Source organism: Microcaecilia unicolor, chromosome 8 (genome assembly GCF_901765095.1).
Source record: "Microcaecilia unicolor chromosome 8, aMicUni1.1, whole genome shotgun sequence".
Classification (NCBI taxonomy): domain Eukaryota; kingdom Metazoa; phylum Chordata; class Amphibia; order Gymnophiona; family Siphonopidae; genus Microcaecilia; species Microcaecilia unicolor.
This window is the reverse complement of record NC_044038.1, coordinates 232,190,748-232,208,056: the sequence shown is the minus strand read 5'-3', so window position 1 is coordinate 232,208,056 and position 17,309 is coordinate 232,190,748. Positions and strand designations below refer to the sequence as shown.

The 17,309-nt window shown below is 45.0% G+C and overlaps 1 protein-coding gene across 1 annotated transcript in view; it reads left to right on the top strand.

The window, feature by feature from the left end:
• The window catches only part of CDK5RAP1 (CDK5 regulatory subunit associated protein 1), a 63,711-nt gene extending 60,588 nt beyond the window's left edge, over positions 1-3,123 (top strand). Inside the window, 3 exon segments of the mRNA XM_030211185.1 lie at positions 2,836-2,932; positions 2,935-2,969; positions 3,067-3,123. Of these exon segments, the coding sequence (XP_030067045.1) occupies positions 2,836-2,932; positions 2,935-2,969; positions 3,067-3,123 (189 nt within the window).
• Positions 3,124-17,309: the final 14,186 nt, after the last annotated feature.

The following is a 17,309-nucleotide window of genomic DNA, read 5'->3' as shown; positions in this document are numbered from 1 at the left end:
CCAGCTGTTTCACATAGGTAGAATGGATGGATCATATAGAACATTGCTGCTATATGAAAAAAAAAAAAAAGAATATTACATAAGTAATGCTATACTGGGAGGAGTGGCCTAGTGGTTAGGGTGGTGGACTTTGGTCCTGGGGAACTCAGGAACTGAGTTCGATTCCCACTTCAGGCACAGGCAGCTCCTTGTGACTCTGGGCAAGTCACTTAACCCTCCATTGCCCCATGTAAGCCGCATTGAGCCTGCCATGAGTGGAAAGCGCAGGGTACAAATGTAACAAAAATAAAATAGATACTATTGGAAATTCTACATGGGAATGTTGCTGACTATGGAGATTCTACATGGAATGTTGCTATTCCACTAGCAACATTCCATGTAGAAGGCTGCGCAGGCTTCTGTTTCTGTGAGTCTGACGTCCTGCACGTACGTGCAGGACGTCAGACTCGCAGAAGCCTGCGCGATTGGTGATCTGCAAGGGCCGACTTCTACATGGAATATGCAACATTCCATGTAGAATCTCAAATAGTAGCACAGTGGAGGAGTGGCCTAGTGGTTAGGGGTGGTGGACTTTGGTCCTGGGGACTGAGTTCGATTCCCACTTCAGGCACAGGCAGCTCCTTGTGACTCTGGGCAAGTCACTTAATTAACCCTCCATTGCCCCATGTAAGCCGCATTGAGGCTGCCTGATGGTAAAGCGCAGGGTACAAATGTAACAAAATAAAATAGATACTATTGGAGATTCTACATGGAATGTTGCTACTATTGGAGATTCTACATGGAATGTTGCTATTCCACTAGCAACATTCCATGTAGAAGGCTGCGCAGCTTCTGTCTTCTGCGAGTCTGACGTCCTGCACGTACGGTGCAGGACGTCAGACTCGCAGAAGCCTGCCGATTGGTGATCTGCAAGGGCCGACTTCTACATGGAATAGCAACATTCCATGTAGAATCTCAAATAGTAGCAACAGTGGAGGAGTGGCCTAGTGGTTAGGGTGGTGGCTTTGGTCCTGGGAACTGAGTTCGATTCCCACTTCAGGCACAGGCAGCTCCTTGTGACTCTTGGGCAAGCCACTTAACCCTCCATTGCCCCATGTAAGCCGCATTGAGCCTGCCATGAGTGGGAAAGCGCGGGGTAGAAATGTATCAAAAAAAAACAAAAAACGACCAAAGGTCCATCGAGCCCAGCATCCTGTCCCCGACAGCGGCCAATCCAGGTCAAGGGCATAGTAGATTAATCATGGCATTTTGCTTGTACACAATGAGATTAAACAGGTGGGGGGGCTTCCATTTTTATTTCTAAATCTGGACATGACCAGAAAGGGAATTCTAGACAAGGCTGAAGCGACTAGGGCTCTTGTAAGGAGAAAGATCAACCTAGGCTGACAGACAGCCCAGATGGTATAGAACTACCCTACCTACAAGGGCCATAGAGAAAAAAGGGAAGACAGTCCACTTAAAACCCAGACATGGAGTTTACCTAAGAGAAGGAGGGGAAGGGTTGGTGGGAAAGAAGCAATACCCGAGAATGGCCAGTAGAGGGAGTAGCAATGTTAAAACTTGGTTTCCGTGGGTAACAGAATCAGTATAGGATTCCACCCACCTGTGGGGAGAGGGAGGCTAAGGGAAACCCAGCTGTGAGGAATTTTGGGAGCAGGGTGGAGAGGGAGCTTGATTGGATGGAAGTCCTAGAAGGAGAGCAAAGAGCCAGGAGACCAGAGTCTGCCAAGTGTAAGAGGGCAGCGTGGGCGGACACAGGAGTAAAGTATCTGTGAAGAGGGAGGTGAGCTGCCCAGCCTGCATTTTTTCTGATTAAAGTGAGGATCAGGAGCAGGCTAACCTTTGTTTTTCTGACATTTTTGTGAATCAGTTTTGTTTCTTTCCTTATGTACTGTGGATTGCTGAAACTGAAAACTGACAACCTGTTGAATAAGGATTATAAAGTGAACTATGTATTTTGGTTCTGAATTCAAAGAGACCAGTTGATTAGGTCTCTGGATTAAAAAACAACCTGTGGTTCACAAGAGGAGTTTATTTTTGGACTTTGCTGCCAGTTGTGCTGAAAGACCAGGGCTACTATTGAGGGCAGTAGCCAGGGATTCGCCTCCACAGACCCCAGACAACAGGGAAGTTTATGCTCTTCAGCTTGGAGAAAAGACGGCTGAGGGGGGAGATATGATAGAGACCTGTAAATATGAGTGGAGTGGAACGGGTAGACGTGAATCGTTTGTTTACCCTTTCCAAAAATACTAGGACTAAGGGGCATGCGACGAAGCTACAAAGTAGTAAATTTAAAACGAATCGGAGAAAATTTTTTTCACTCAACCGTAATTAAACTCTGGAATTCGTTGCCAGAGAATGTGGTAAAGGCGGTTAGCTTAGCGGGGTTTAAAAAAAAACTTTGGACGGCTTCCTAAAGGAAAAGGCCATAGACCATTATTAAAATGACTTGGGGAAACTCCACTGCTTATTTCTGGGATAAGCAGCATAAAATGTATTGAACTGTTTGGGGATTTTGCCAGGGTATTTGTGACCTGGATTGGCCACTGTTGGAAACAGGATGCTGGGCTTGGTGGACCTTTGGTCTGTGCCAGTATGGCAACACTTATGTACTCACGTCTTTAGAATAATCTGAGGCGCCTTTTTTAGAGCCGTGTCACTCATCCCCTACTTCCTGCAACACCCATGCATGTAGAGTTATTTAGATGTGTAATCCTTAGTTAACTAATCCAAATACAGCACAGTATTTACTCTTGCAAACCTAAAATTCATTCATAGTCCTGCATAAAGAAGGAGCCATTAGATGAATTCTTAGTCACCACTCGTTCCTTCCAGCCCAGTAAACGTTCCTTGCCAGATTTGTGTGGGAGGAATGATGGCAATATTAAGGTGATCTTCCCTGACGTGGATCTGAAGGAAGAATGTCGACAGGGCTCCGAGCCAAACCGGGAGACTACGTGCTGGTCGAGGTGAATAATTCAGATCTGCTTCTGGAATTCTGCACAGGCGTTTCAGTTGTTATAGATGTCCGTCATTTCATGCCGATTTATTTTTTTTCCCTTTTAGATAACCTCTTCCAGCTCACAGACCCTGAAGGGAGTTCCCCTTCGCCTTGCTCACTGAAAGAGACTTCTGAATATAGCGGAGCATGAAAGAAAGTTTCATACACACAGACAGACGCAAACGATTCCTCTACGTCCTTTTAATGTGATGGAACTGGTCTGGAGTTAATTTGCGTGTACACAAAGGATTTGGTAGCCAGCAGGCATCATGGTCCGAGGCTTAGGATTAGAGTTTTAATCTTGAATATGACAGCATAAGTGTGCTAGCAGTGAACCGTGGAACAGACAAACTGAACTTCTGAAATCCTGAAAAGAAATTATTTTATATCAGCTATGTCAGGCGTTTTGAAGGCGAAGAAACTAAACTGGTACTACAGATTTTTCTTTTATTCAATATTTTTTTCAGATGTACTGAAAGGAAGAGTGCAGGGGACCTCGGAAGGATATTTGGGTGCTCCATTTTCAAAGCACTTAAGACTTACAAAGTTGCATAGTAACCTATGCAACTTTGTAAGTCTGTGCACTTTGAAAATGAGCTTCTTGATGTATTGTATCAGTTAAGATTTTATAACACACAGGCTGAGAAGTCTTAACTCCCAAATCAGCAGTTTAAAATTGATTACAAAAGCAGGAAGATATGTTTGTATGTGCAGAGGACAAAAAACAGAATCCTTCAATGAAAGAGAACTGGATAAGATACAGGACACCATCTGGTCTATTCAAAACAATTTCGCCAGCCAGAAGCAGCCGCTGACCATTTAAATTGCTTTTTCGGGGCTTTCCACCCATTTTCAGAGTACTTAAGGGGTTATCTCCGCTGAAAATGAACAGTTAGTGCCTATGTGAAAGCCGGTTATTTGGGGGCTGTTCCGGGGTCAGAGTTGGCAACTTGGCCGCTTAAGTGCCGGCGTTCAGCACTTAAGTGGCCAGGGTAACTGCATTAAATTACACCACATAAGTCAATCCTATCTGTACGCGGCAACCCATGGCTAATTAAGTTGTGAATATCAACTCAACCGGCCAATGCGTTTAGCCGGCGCTGCATAAACCTGATATTCAGTGTGAGGTTCGGACATGGCTGAATATCTGGGAGATACTACTATATAAACTATAAATCATTTCTATAGCGCTACCAGTCTTACGCAGCGCTTCACAATTGAACATGAAAGAAAAGACAGTCCCTGCTCAAAAAGAGCTTACAATCTAATCAGGACAGACGGACAAGACCAATAGGATAAGGTTTAGAAGGACACATAGGAATGATTCTACATGGAATGTTAATGTTGCTATTCTGCTAGCAGCATTCCATGTAGAAGCCTGCCCTTGCAGATCAGCAACGCGGCTGCGCAGGCTTCTGTTTCTGTGAGTCTGATCAGACTCACAGAAACAGAAGCCTGCAGCGGCCGCGTTGCTGATCTGCAAGGGCAGGCTTCTACTACTGCTACAAATCATTTCTATAGCGCTACCAGTCGTACGCAGCGCTTCACAATTGAACATGAAGAAAAGACAGTCCCTGCTCAAAAAGAGCTTACAATCTAAATCAGGACAGACAGACAGGGCAAATAAGGGATAAGGGTAGGACAGACAGATAGGACACATAGGGAAAAGGGACTAGAACAGGCAACCATCCTTTCAGACGCAATGGTAAATTTCTCACCTTGCGCTTTCTTTGAAATAGCCAGTGCACTTCACTGCAAACTTCTACCACACAAATTAAGGTGCTGAACCCCTTTCTGTATCATTCATCTGCTAATGTGTACGTATTGAGCTCTCAACTGCCCCAGTACTTCAAATTTGCATATGCTTAGCTCGCAGCACAGGCAGGCAAAACTTTCTCTTAGTACTGTACCTTGTACCACTCTCCATCAAGAGGCCACCCTACTTGCAAAAACTTAACTGTAATATCCAATAAGATAATGGGATGGCGCCAGCGGCTGTCAGCAAAACACTCACTGCCGCTGGCTGAATACTGACCCCCATGTGCCTAGCAGGGCCTTCACTTAGGCCCTGTAAAAATCAGCTGGCGGTAAACGCTGAGACACCCGTAGGAATATAATAAGCGTCTAAACGTTTGCTGCCAGCTGATTTTTACAGCGAGCTAAAAGCGCTAATGTGGCTTTATGAAAAGACCCCCTTAAGTTGGCCCAGGCACTGTTTCCTTGAAATGGGCAACAGTACTTGATTCCATACAGGCTAACAGATAATGCATAAAAATGTCTTTTCTCAGTGTTAAATCCACTTTAGAAAAATGAATTGATAATAATGTAACTGAGGATGTCACACTTTCACCTAATTCTGAGCTCTCTGTGTAGTTATTTCAGATCAGTTGATTGCCTGAAAACAAATTTAAAAATGTTACTCATTTTTTCTGCTAAAATAAACTATATTCTTTAAACTTGTCTATTAAAACTGAAGTTTGATTTATATTTTTGATGCCATGTTGTTATAATATTCTAATTTGTAATGGGTTTCTTTTTTTTTTTTCCTTTTTGATTGTTTACTGTATAATGTATTGGTCCCAGTTTTCTCTGCACTGGTTCTAGTTTCTCTTCTCTAGCTTGGGAATTCTGTGATCAGCTTTTCTGACATACCCTGCAGTTGGGTGAGTTTCTTTCCTTTCTTGCTAACTTTGGTGAGTGCAGGACGTCAGACTCACAGAAACAGAAGCCTGTGCGGCCGCATTGCTGATCTGCAAGGGCAGGCTTCTACATGGAATGTTGCTAGTGGAGAAGTAGCCTAGTGGTTAGTGCAGCGGACTCTGATTCTGGGGAACTGGGTTCGATTCCCACTGCAGGTCCTTGTGACTCTGGGCAAGTCACTTAACCCTCCATTGCCCCTGGCACAAAATAAGTACTTGAATATATGTAAACCGCTTTGAATGTAGTTCCAAAAACCTCAGAAAGGTGGTATATTAAGTCCCATTTCCCTTTCCCCTTTCCCTTATGACATCACAATATCAGAAGTGAGCCAAGTATCAGGCAATCAAGCCATTGTGACATCACTGAGGAAGTTGGCTCTTATTGATGGAATGAGTTGAGGAGTATCCTAGTGGTTAGTGCAGTGGACTTTGATCCTGGGGAACTGAGTTCGATTCCCACTGCAGCTCCTTGTGACTCTGGGCAAGTCACTTAACCCTCCATTGCCCCTGGTACAAAATAAGTACCTGAATATATGTGAACTGCTTTGAATGTAGGTGCAAAAACCTCAGAAAGGCAGTATATCAAGTCCTATTAACAAGATTCCATTCACAATCGCAAAAGAGTAGCAACATTCCATGTAGAACCCCAAAGAATAGCAAGATTCCAGAATCCCAGCCTATTTGAGATTCTACATGGAATGTTGCTCGTGGAGGAGTAGCCTAGTGGTTAGTGCAGCGGACTCTGATTCTGGGGAACTGGGTTCGATTCCCACTGCAGCTCCTTGTGACTGTGGGCAAGTCATTTAACCCTCCATTGCCCCTGGTGCAAAATAAGTACCTGAATATATGTAAACTGCTTTGAATGTAGGTGCAAAAACCTCAGAAAAGCAGTATATCAAGTCCCATTTCCCTTCTGCAAACCACTAGGCTACTCCTCCACTATGAACATTCCATGTAGAATTTCCAATAGTTGCAACAGAATCTCAACATTCCATGTACAATCTCAAATAGGGAAAGGGAAATGGGACTTGATATACAGAATTTCTGTGGTTTTTGCAACTACATTCAAAGCAGTTTACATAGTATATACAGGTACTTGTACCTGGGGCAATGAAGGGTTAAGTGACTTGCCCAGAGTCACAAGGAGCTGCAGTGGGAATTGAACCCAGTTCCCCAGGATCAAAGTCCACTGTAGTGGAGGAGTAGCCTAGTGGTTAGTGCAGTGGACTTTGATCCTGGGGAACTGGGTTCGATTCCCACTGCAGCTCCTGTGATTCTGGGCAAGTCACTTAACCCTTCATTGCCCTGGTACAAAAATAAGTACCTGAATAGATGTAAACCGCTTTGAATGTCGTTGCAAAAACCTCAGAAAGGCGGTATATCAAGTCCCATTTCCCTTTCCGTTTCTGAGCAATTTGATAATATAGCCGTTGATGTGAAAAGGTAGAATTGGAAGTACAGGCAAATTGTGAAGTGTAGCAGGTAGTTAACTGTATAAAGGTGAAGGGAGGGATGGGGTGAATGTCCTAGTGGTGCATAGCTTATTGCAGGCTTGGGGTACTGCTTTCACTAGACACGTATCCTCAGATAGGTTTAAATGGACTGGGCATATCTGAGTCATACAAGTTTGGAATCTTTAGAGGAGTGGTGGGTTGGAGATGTGGTAATAAAATGGATTTTGTGATATGGAGTTAATTGAACAGGTTGAAATATATATATTTGCAGGGCCGGTGAAACCCAGTAAGCGGGGTAAGCACCGCAGGGGGGGCGCCTGCCTTCAAGGGCGCCGCCATACCACGCCACCCTTGGGGATTTAAATCTTTTATTTACCTCCGTCCCAGCGTCCGCGTCATTCAAAGGCCTGCCCGTCTCTAGCCCTTCCCTCCCTTCGTGAGTTCATTCCCGCAGAGTCCCGCCTCTGACGTCATTTCCTTGAGGGCGGGACTCTGCGGGAACGAAGGGAGGGAAGGCTAGAGACAGGCAGGGCTTTGAAATGACGCGGCTGCTGGGACGGAGGTAAATTTTAAAAAAGACTTAAACCACGCAGGGTGGCAAGAAGAAAAAGGGGGGTGTTGGGGGGAGAAGAGGGCAGGCAGGTGGCAAAAAAATGGGAGGGGTATGGGGCGAAGGAGAATCGCTGGACGGTGGGCAGGGTGGGAGAAGAGAGAAAGGAGATGGGGGGGGGGGGGCCCAACTGATAGTCTGCAGGGGGGCTCCAGAGACCCTAGGACCGGCCCTGTATATTTGAAACAATGTTCTACATTGAGGGGCCCTTTTATTAAACCGCGTAAGCGTCTATGCTTACCCAAATGGAGTTACCGCCCGACTACTGCATGCCACGCGTCTGATACGTTTCTGTGAAAAATATTTTTTTTTATTTTCGGGAGCGTTACATACGCGTGCAGGCCGTTACCACCCGTATTCTTTACCACTAGGTCAGTGATGGCTTGCGGTAGTGTAGGCGCAGGTTTTGGGCACGCACCGAACCATTTTTCAGCGCGCCTGTAAAAAAAAAAAAAAAAAGACCTTTAAAAAATGTTTTTGCCGAAAATGGATGTGTGGCAAAATCAAAATTACCGTGCATCCATTTTGGATCTGCGACCTTACCGCCAGTCACTGACCTAGCGGTAAAGGCCTCGCACGGTAACCGGGTGGTGGTAATCTACGGCGTCAAATGCCGCTTCATTTTGGTGCGCATTGGGCGCACATAGACGCTTACGCAGCTTAGTAAAAGGGCCCCCGAATGCTCTATTTCAAGAAAATTATAAGATGTGTACGAATTTTATCATGCCTAGTTTCTTCGTTTGTTGCAGGCATTTACATACGTTATGGCAATGTTTGTTCCGTGGATTTCTGTGTGATAAAGTACGTTAAATATTAGAAGTTTTTTTCCATATAGGAAACTTGGCAAAAAAAATCAAAGGCCCTGTTTACTAAGCAGTTCCTGTAGGTACGCTAGTATTTTTAGCGCACAATAAAAATTAACGCATGCTAATGCTAGAGACGCCCCATAGGAATATATGAGCGTCTCTAGTGTTTAGTGTGTGCTAATAATGCTAGCGCATCAAATTTGTTGGCACTAGCCAATGGCAAAGCAGCTTTCAAACATTTGATGTTTCACCGATAGATCAATTTTGAAAATTCTTGATGACATAAATTTTGTCTGATAGTACTTAGATTTTCAGCTAACTTGGTCTGTTTTCCTATTGCGTGGCACGCGTCCGATTACGTTTCTCTGAAAAATATTTTTTTTATTTTGGGGCGCGCGTAACATAACCACGCAGGTCATTACCACCTGTATTCTTTACCGCTGGGTTAATGGCTGGCGGTAAGGTCTCAGACCCAAAATGGACGTGTGGCAATTTTCATTTTGCCGCACTTCTGTTTTTTGACAAAAAAAAGTCATTTTTTTTGTAGGTCCGCTGAAAAATAATTCTGCGCTCGCCCAAAACACGCATCTACACTACCGCAGCCATTTGTCAGCGCACCTTAGTAAACTTGGTCTATTTTCCTTTTAAGACGTAATAGGTAGGGATTCAGAATAGTGGTTAGGTGTTATTTCAAGAGCACATGCAAGGTATGAGCCAGGGATAGCACACGTTTCATATTGGATGAATGGCTCGAAAGATATGGCGGGACAGACAGACGGTGACTTTGAGGCTGGTTTCCTTGAAGGGAAGTACTCTAAACACAATTATATTGTAATAAAAAGCAGGAAATATTTCCAAATGCCTTACCTGATAGGAGATTTACTGGGAACCACTTGTGAACTCAGTGGGCCGAGAGTGTTTTAAATGTTACGGGGCACAAACCCTCTGTTGGTAGAAAAAAATAAACCATCTCCTTGTCAGTATAGCATATATATCCATGCAAGTTGACAGTAATTGCTTTACCATATGGCATATATAAGGTTGAATAATTGCTTTTTTTTATTGTAAACAGTGTAGTTCTTTGCAAACTGTGCTATCATGGATAAATTATGTTATATTAAAATCTTTACTTAAGGGTTTTTTTATTAAGCTGTGGTTAAAAAGTGGCATTTATTGCACATTTGCATGGGATCCACTAAATAGTGGAATTCTATCCCAAGGGAAATATAAGTACACTAGTAAAAAAAAATCCCGTTTCTGATGCAAATGAAACGGGGGCTAGCAAGGTTTTCTTCAGAGTGTGCATGTGGGAGTGTGTGTCCCTGCCCTCTGCCCTCTCTCCCTCCCCCTCCCCCCTTGGAGTCCAGTCCTTCAGTGTTAAGTTTCCTGCTGTTCTGCGTTACAGAGAGAGTGAGGGCATCATCTCTCCCCTCCCCCTCTGAGTCCTTCACTGTTACAGAGAGAGGGATTTCGTGCTGTGCTGTTTTCCTTCACTCGTGGGGAAACCGGATATCTCTGGCGCTTCACACTTCCAGCTGGAGGCTTCATAGAACGTTGGTCTTGCCTTTTATACATATAGATAAGTAATGCCACACTGGGAAAAGACCAAGGGTCCATCGAGCCCAGCATCCTGTCCCCGACAGCGGCCAATCCAGGCCAAGGGCACCTGACAAGCTTCCCAAACGTACAAACATTCTATACATGTTATTCCTGGAATTGTGGATTTTTCCCAAGTCCATTTCGTAGTGCTTTATGGACTTGTCCTTTAGGAAACCGTCCAACCCCTTTTTAAACTCTGCCAAGCTAACCGCCTTCACCACGTTCTCTGGCAACGAATTCCAGAGTTTAATTATGCATTGGGTGAAGAAACCTTTTCTCCGATTTGTTTTAAATTTACTACACTGTAGTTTCATCGCATGCCCCCTAGTCCTAGTATTTTTGGAAAGCATGAACAGACGCTTCACATCCACCTGTTCCACTCCACTCATTATTTTATATACCTCTATCATGTCTCCCCTCAGCCGTCTCTTCTCCAAACTGAAAAACCCTGGCCTCCTTAGTCTTTCTTCATAGGGAAGTCGTCCCATCCCCGCTATCATTTTAGTCGCCCTTCACTGCACCTTTTCCAATTCCACTATATCTTTCTTGAGATGAGGCGACCAGAATTGAACACAATACTCAAGGTGCGGTCGCACCATGGAGCGATACAACGACATAACATCCTCACACCTGTTTTCCATACCTTTCCTAATAATACCCAACATTCTATTCACTTTCCGAGCCGCAGCAGCACACTGAACAGAAGGTTTCATTGTATTGTCAACGATGACACCCAGATCCCTTTCTTGGTCCGTAACGCCTAACGTGGAACCTTGCATGACGTAGCTATAATTCGGGTTCTTTTTTCCCCACATGCATCACCTTGCACTTGCTCACATTAAACGTCATCTGCCATTTAGCCGTCCAGTCTCCCAGCATAAAACGTACTGTTTTGGGATCTTGCCAGGTAATTGTGACCTGGATTGGCCACTGTTGGAAACAGGATACTGGGACTTGATAGACTTTCGATCTTTCCCAGTATGGCAACACTTTTATGTACTTGTCTAATAACTATCTGACCTTTTCACAAATTCTTGAAGGCTTTTCTGTTCAATAAATTCCTTCACTAAATGTTTGAAATTGGTTATCGCCAAGATCTTTCTCCTCACTGCTACTTTTTTTTCAAGAATGTTCCTTTAACATTTTTCATAATATGTATTATACATTAACTTATACTGTTTTACTTATGTAAGCCACATAGAGCTGAATAATTTGTATTTGGATAATGTGGGATACAAGTATTAAATAAATAACATTTTCTCGTGCCCACAGGCCATTTTTACCGTAGCAGTAAAATGTCTGAGTTCCATTTTTTTAATTAATTGGTATGTGCTAATGTTGCTATTGGCACATGGCCATTAAAAGAAAGTACAGCATGAGCAGTTACCAACTCCTATTTTGAAGCAGAAAGGGCTTACGTGGTAATCCTACACTAACCAGTTAATGCCTGGTAATGTAACTGCGCTAACTGGTCAGCACAGGAACGCCCACCCTCTGCCCTCCTGACATTCCACTTTAACAAATATTTTAAAATATTTGTAGCGCACAAAAGACATCATAAACAAATAGGTTTTGAGCTAAGGTAGATTAAATTGAGGATATTAATCGAGTTTTAGGAAATCTGTTGCGGCTATTAAGTATTTAAGGAGTGACCTTAATAAGGCGAGTTTTATAGACAAGTAACATAGTAAATGACGGCAGAAAAAGACCTGCATGATCCATCCAGTCTGCCCTACAAGATAAACTCATATGTGTTACTTTTGTGTATACCTTACCTTGATTTGTACCTGTCCTTTTCAGGGCACAGACCGTATAAGTCTGCCCAGCACTATCCCCGCCTCCCTCCACCGGCTCTGCCACCCAATCTCGGCTAAGCTCCTTAGGATCCATTCCTTCTGAACAGGATTCCTTTATGTTTATCCCACGCGTGTTTGAATTCCGTTACCGTTTTCATTTTCACCACCTCCCGCGGGAGGGCATTCCAAGCATCCACTACTCTCTCCGTGAAAAAATACTTCCTGACATTTTTCTTGAGTCTGCCCCCCCTTCAATCTCGTTTCATGTCCTCTCGTTTTACCGCCTTTGCACCTCCGGAGAAGGTTCGTTTGCGGATTAATACTTTTCAAATATTTGATCGTCTGTATCATATCACCCCTGTTTCTCCTTTCTTCCAGAGTATACATGTTCAGGTCATCAAGTCTCTGCTCATACGTCTTGTAACGCAAATCCCTTACCATTCTCGTGGTAGTAGTTGCAGTCTTACGCTTATATACCACTCTTCACAGCCATACCTAAAAACTCTGCATATTCTTTCCTCTTTTTAGGCCTGTTACTAAGGGCTAGGCCTAAGGCCTGTACTGTCAGTTTGGTTCTCACAAGATGGCCTAACAAGTTATCTTTGCAACATACAGTACTTTTCTCAGGAGCTGGGAGCTGAGATCATGCCTTTCATATAAGGTAACCTTGGCAGTTGCTGACAGGCTGAGGACACAGTGTGAGGGCTAAGGGAGATAGACAGAGAGAGGACACAAGGGTATTGTTCTATGAATTTTTTGCTCTGTGACTAACTGCACGCTATACTGATAACTGACAAACCAATGGCCACAGACTGTTCACGGGCAAACACATCAGGAGAGACTGATTGATAGAATACAGGAACAATCCATACATGGTATAAGGCAACCTAATGGTGCTAGTTTATGGGAAATCAAATGATTTATGAGAAATGGAATTTGCAACAGTATATGTATGTGATGTCCGGGAGTTGTTAGAAGAGCAGTGCTTGTCTTTCAGGATGCACATTTGCTGACTGACAACCTGCTTCAGGGAGAGAACTATTGTTTGTATTTTTTTTGGCTCTGTGAGATGCTAATGAAAGGTATTTTACTGGCTGCGCCTAATGGAGTCTAAGTTCTCTTCCTTATCTGTGTTTTCCCTCCCCGGGGGGGGGGGGGGGGGGGGGTTAAGGGATGGAAATACACAACTCTTTACAGGAATTTTGGAAACATTAACTTTATTGTATGCACTCGCTTCAATACAATCTGTGTCCAAAACTTCATCTTTTGACAAAAGGGTAAAACATGTAGAGGCTGAAACTGGTGGTCTTGGGCCAGAACTGTAACTGTGTCCCCGCCCCCGCCTGGGCCACCCACCACTCTGCCCACTTTCTCCCCTTCCCACATCGGCCTTGCTTGGACCTATCTTGTGAAGGCTCTGGTGGTCTAGTGGTGTCTTCGGAGCAGGAGCATCCCGAGTTGCTCCTGCCCCCGTCAGCTGCCATTTTGGAATTGGGAATGGACCAAGCAGCGGTGACTTACCCCTGCTCAGGTCATTCCTAATTCTGAGATGGTGGTCGTAACCTCTTGCGCCAGTCTCAGCTGCCATTTTGGAATTGGGAGTGGCCTGAGCAGGAGCAAGTTGCTGCTGCTGAGACCCTTCCCAATTCCAAAATGGTGGCTGTGACCTCTCGTGGTAGTATTGCGAAGCTACTGCGGCTTCCATTTTTACAGCACAGCCGACGGGCCAGGAGCAACTTGGGCTGGTCCTGCCATGAAGACACCAATAGACCAGGGCACTTACAGTGTAGGCTCAGATGGGAGGAGGAGGGCGGAGTGGTGGCTATCCCGGGGGGGGGGGGGGGGGGCTACATTTTCAGGTTTCTGATGAAAGAACCCAGATTTTGGATCGGTTTTGGTTCTGACACCGAAATTTGGAAGAACAAGTATCCTCTATCGACTTAAATCAAGCCCTACACAGTCTCCCCAACACTGGCATGGCATGAAGTCAGACAGAAGGATAGGTTAGGTGCTGCTCATCTTTTTTTCTTAAGAGCATGCTTGGCCTTATTGAAGCTTCGTTTTTTTTGTTACGTAGCTGCCCACTGTTCCAGAACCTGTGGGATGGTTGTGTCCATCAATCAGCAGGTAGAGAGAGAGAACTGAAAACTGAGCGGATACGTCTCCTTTCTTGGGATCCATAAAGCCCTGTCCTGCCAAAACAGATGTTAACCACTGTGCGGCTCCTTTTACATTCCCCATCCTCCCAGCTATCCCAAGGCCCTTAAGATATCCGCCTAGTGACTTTCCGGCCCTTCCAGTCCTAGGCTCTAGTGCTGTGCTGCCTCTATGCCTGCCTGCGGTCCGCAGGCTGCCCTGCACCTAACTTGCGCTGTGTTGTCTGACAGACTTTCTCGGACTGCAGTCTGCCCCTGCTGAACTGAGGAGAAGAGGGCAAGCTGACAAATTAAAAGAAAAAAAAAAGAAGTACATACTGAAAGCCCCAGTCTGAGAGGGAGAAGCAGAGAGCCTCATCTGCCCTCTCCTGAAGGTCTAAACGAGATCTCTAAGGAGCCGGACTGGCAGTGGGGTAAGAAACTGAAGCACATTGCAGCAACTCCAACTGTCTCTGCTTCCGTCAATAGACCTGGTGCAAGAGCAATAATGACTCCAGAGAAAACAAAGATTCCAATGCATTTGAATGCTCTGTTGGGCCCTGCAGTTGTAGGCACAGGCAACCCCTTGTGACTCTGGGCAAGTCACTTAACCCTCCATTGCCCCATGTAAGCCGCATTGAGCCTGCCATGAGTGGGAAAGCACAGGGTACAAATGTAACAAAAATAAAATAGATACTATTGGAGATTCTACATGGAATGTTGCTACCATTGGAGATTGTAGATGGAATGTTGCTACTATTGGAGATTCTACATGGAATGTCGCTATTCCACTAGCAACATTCCATGTAGAAGGCTGCGCAGGCTTCTGTTTCTGTGAGTCTGACGTCCTGCACGTACTCATAGAAGCAGAAGCCTGCGCGGCCACATTGGTGATCTGCAAGGGCCGACTTCTACATGGAATGTTGCTAGTGGAATAGCAACATTCCATGTACAATCTCAAACAATAGCAACAGTGGAGGAGTGGCCTAGTGGTTAGGGTGGTGGATTTTGGTCCTGGGGAACTGAGGAACTGAGTTCGATTCCCACTTCAGGCACAACTCCTTGTGACTCTGGGCAAGTCACTTAACCCTCCATTGCCCCATGTAAGCCGCATTGAGCCTGCCATGAGTGGGAAAGCGCAGGGTACAAATGTAACAAAAATAAAATAGATACTATTCGAGATTCTACATGGAATGTTGCTACCATTGGAGATTCTAGATGGAATGTTGCTACTATTGGAGTTTCTACATGGAATGTCGCTATTCCACTAGCAACATTCCATGTAGAAGCCTGCGCGGCCACATTGGTGATCTGCAAGGGCCGACTTCTACATGGAATGTTGCTAGTGGAATAGCAACATTCCATGTAGAATCGCCAACAGTAGCAACAGTGGAGGAGTGGCCTAGTGGTTAGGGTGGTGGACTTTGGTCCTGAGGAGCTGAGTTTGATTCCCACCAGGCACAGGCAGCTCCTTGTGACTCTGGGCAAGTCACTTAACCCTCCATTGCCCCATGTAAGCCGCATTGAGCCTGCCATGAGTGGGAAAGCGCAGGGTACAAATGTAACAAATAAATAAAATGGCGGCTGTGCTTCACACGTGATCAGAGGCTGTTTCTCACTGCCAGTCAGCCCTGAAAAAAAATGGCACCTGTTCCTGCATCAAACTGCACACGGGCACTGCCGAAGAGCCTGAAAACCCCTGCTACATTCAGATGTGCCAGATCCAAAGAGCTGCTGCCACCACCAATCGTTTTCTCCGCATCCTCCAGGATTCCAAGCTTGCACACACTGCAACGCCAGCCGGCAGGTCCCACAGCGGGATCATCACTTAACTGTCTCCTTGGGAGCTGCCATTCATACCGACTGTCAGAAGCACCGCACTACGTAGTCCCAAGCATGTTATAATGCCGTTGTATCGCTCCATGGTGCGACCGCACCTTGAGTATTGTGTTCAATTCTGGCCGCCGCATCTCAAGAAAGATATAGTAGAATTGGAAAAGGTGCAGCGAAGGGTGACTAAAATGATAGCGGGGATGGGACGACTTCCCTATGAAGAAAGATTAAGGAGGTTAGGGCTATTCAGCTTGGAGAAGAGACGGCTGAGGGGAGACATGATAGAGGTATATAAAATAATGAGTGGCGTGGATCAGGTGGATGTGAAGCGTCTGTTCAAGCTTTCCAAAAATACTAGGACTAGGGGGCATGCGATGAAACTACAGTGTAGTAAATTTAAAACAAATCGGAGAAAATGTTTCTTCACCCAACTTATAATTAAACTGTGGAATTCGTTGCCGGAGAAAGTGGTGAAGGCGGTCAGCTTAGCAGAGTTTAAAAAGGGGTTGGACAGTTTCCTAAAAGACAAGTCCATAAACCACTACTAAATGGACTTGGGAAAAATCCACAATTCCGGGAATAACATGTATAGAATGTTTGTACGTTGGGAAGCTTGCCAGGTGCCCTTGGCCTGGATTGGCCGCTGTCGTGGACAGGATGCTGGGCTCGAAGGACCCTTGGTCTTTTCCCAGTATGGCATTACTTATGTACTTATGTAATGACTCAGGATCCCTCCCTTTCACCAAGTAGAACTTGCAGCCCTCCAAATGGTTCTGATTTAAACTTTATTCACACCACTGTCGGCTGCTCCTCCGAAACTCAGTCTCCACAAGTCTTACCTTAGATGAGACAGAATCAGGACTGGTACTCTGTCCCATGCTCTCTTTCCTGCTCCTCTCTGGGTTTTTTTTTTTAATTTCATGGATGTTGTGCTGGAAAAGGAGAGCTCCACAGGAATTAGGTGAGAGGTGAAGGGAGGGAGGGAAGAAGTAAATTAGAAGGGCACCACAGCCATGGATCTGAAGACCTCCAGATATGACTCTGTAGATTCAAGCCACCCACAAAGCTCAACTGGGGACCAGCTGACCAACTGGACCAGGAATAAATCACTCCAAAGCAGAGAAAGTTTTTCCATCTACCTGCTGGAGACAGAAAATACTGAAGAGTTGGTTTTACCTGCCCAAGGTTTCTGAGTTGTTTAGTCAGTGCAAAATAATTGGCCAAATAACAGCTGTCACTTTGCATGGTGCTTCCTACCTATCTCTTGATCTCTACAGGCTGTCTGGTGCTGAGAGAGGTCCACACATTTGCCCATCTGGTTAGTGTTAGGTTTGCGAGTTGTTTAAGGTGGTTTGTTTATTTTGAGTTTATCCTTA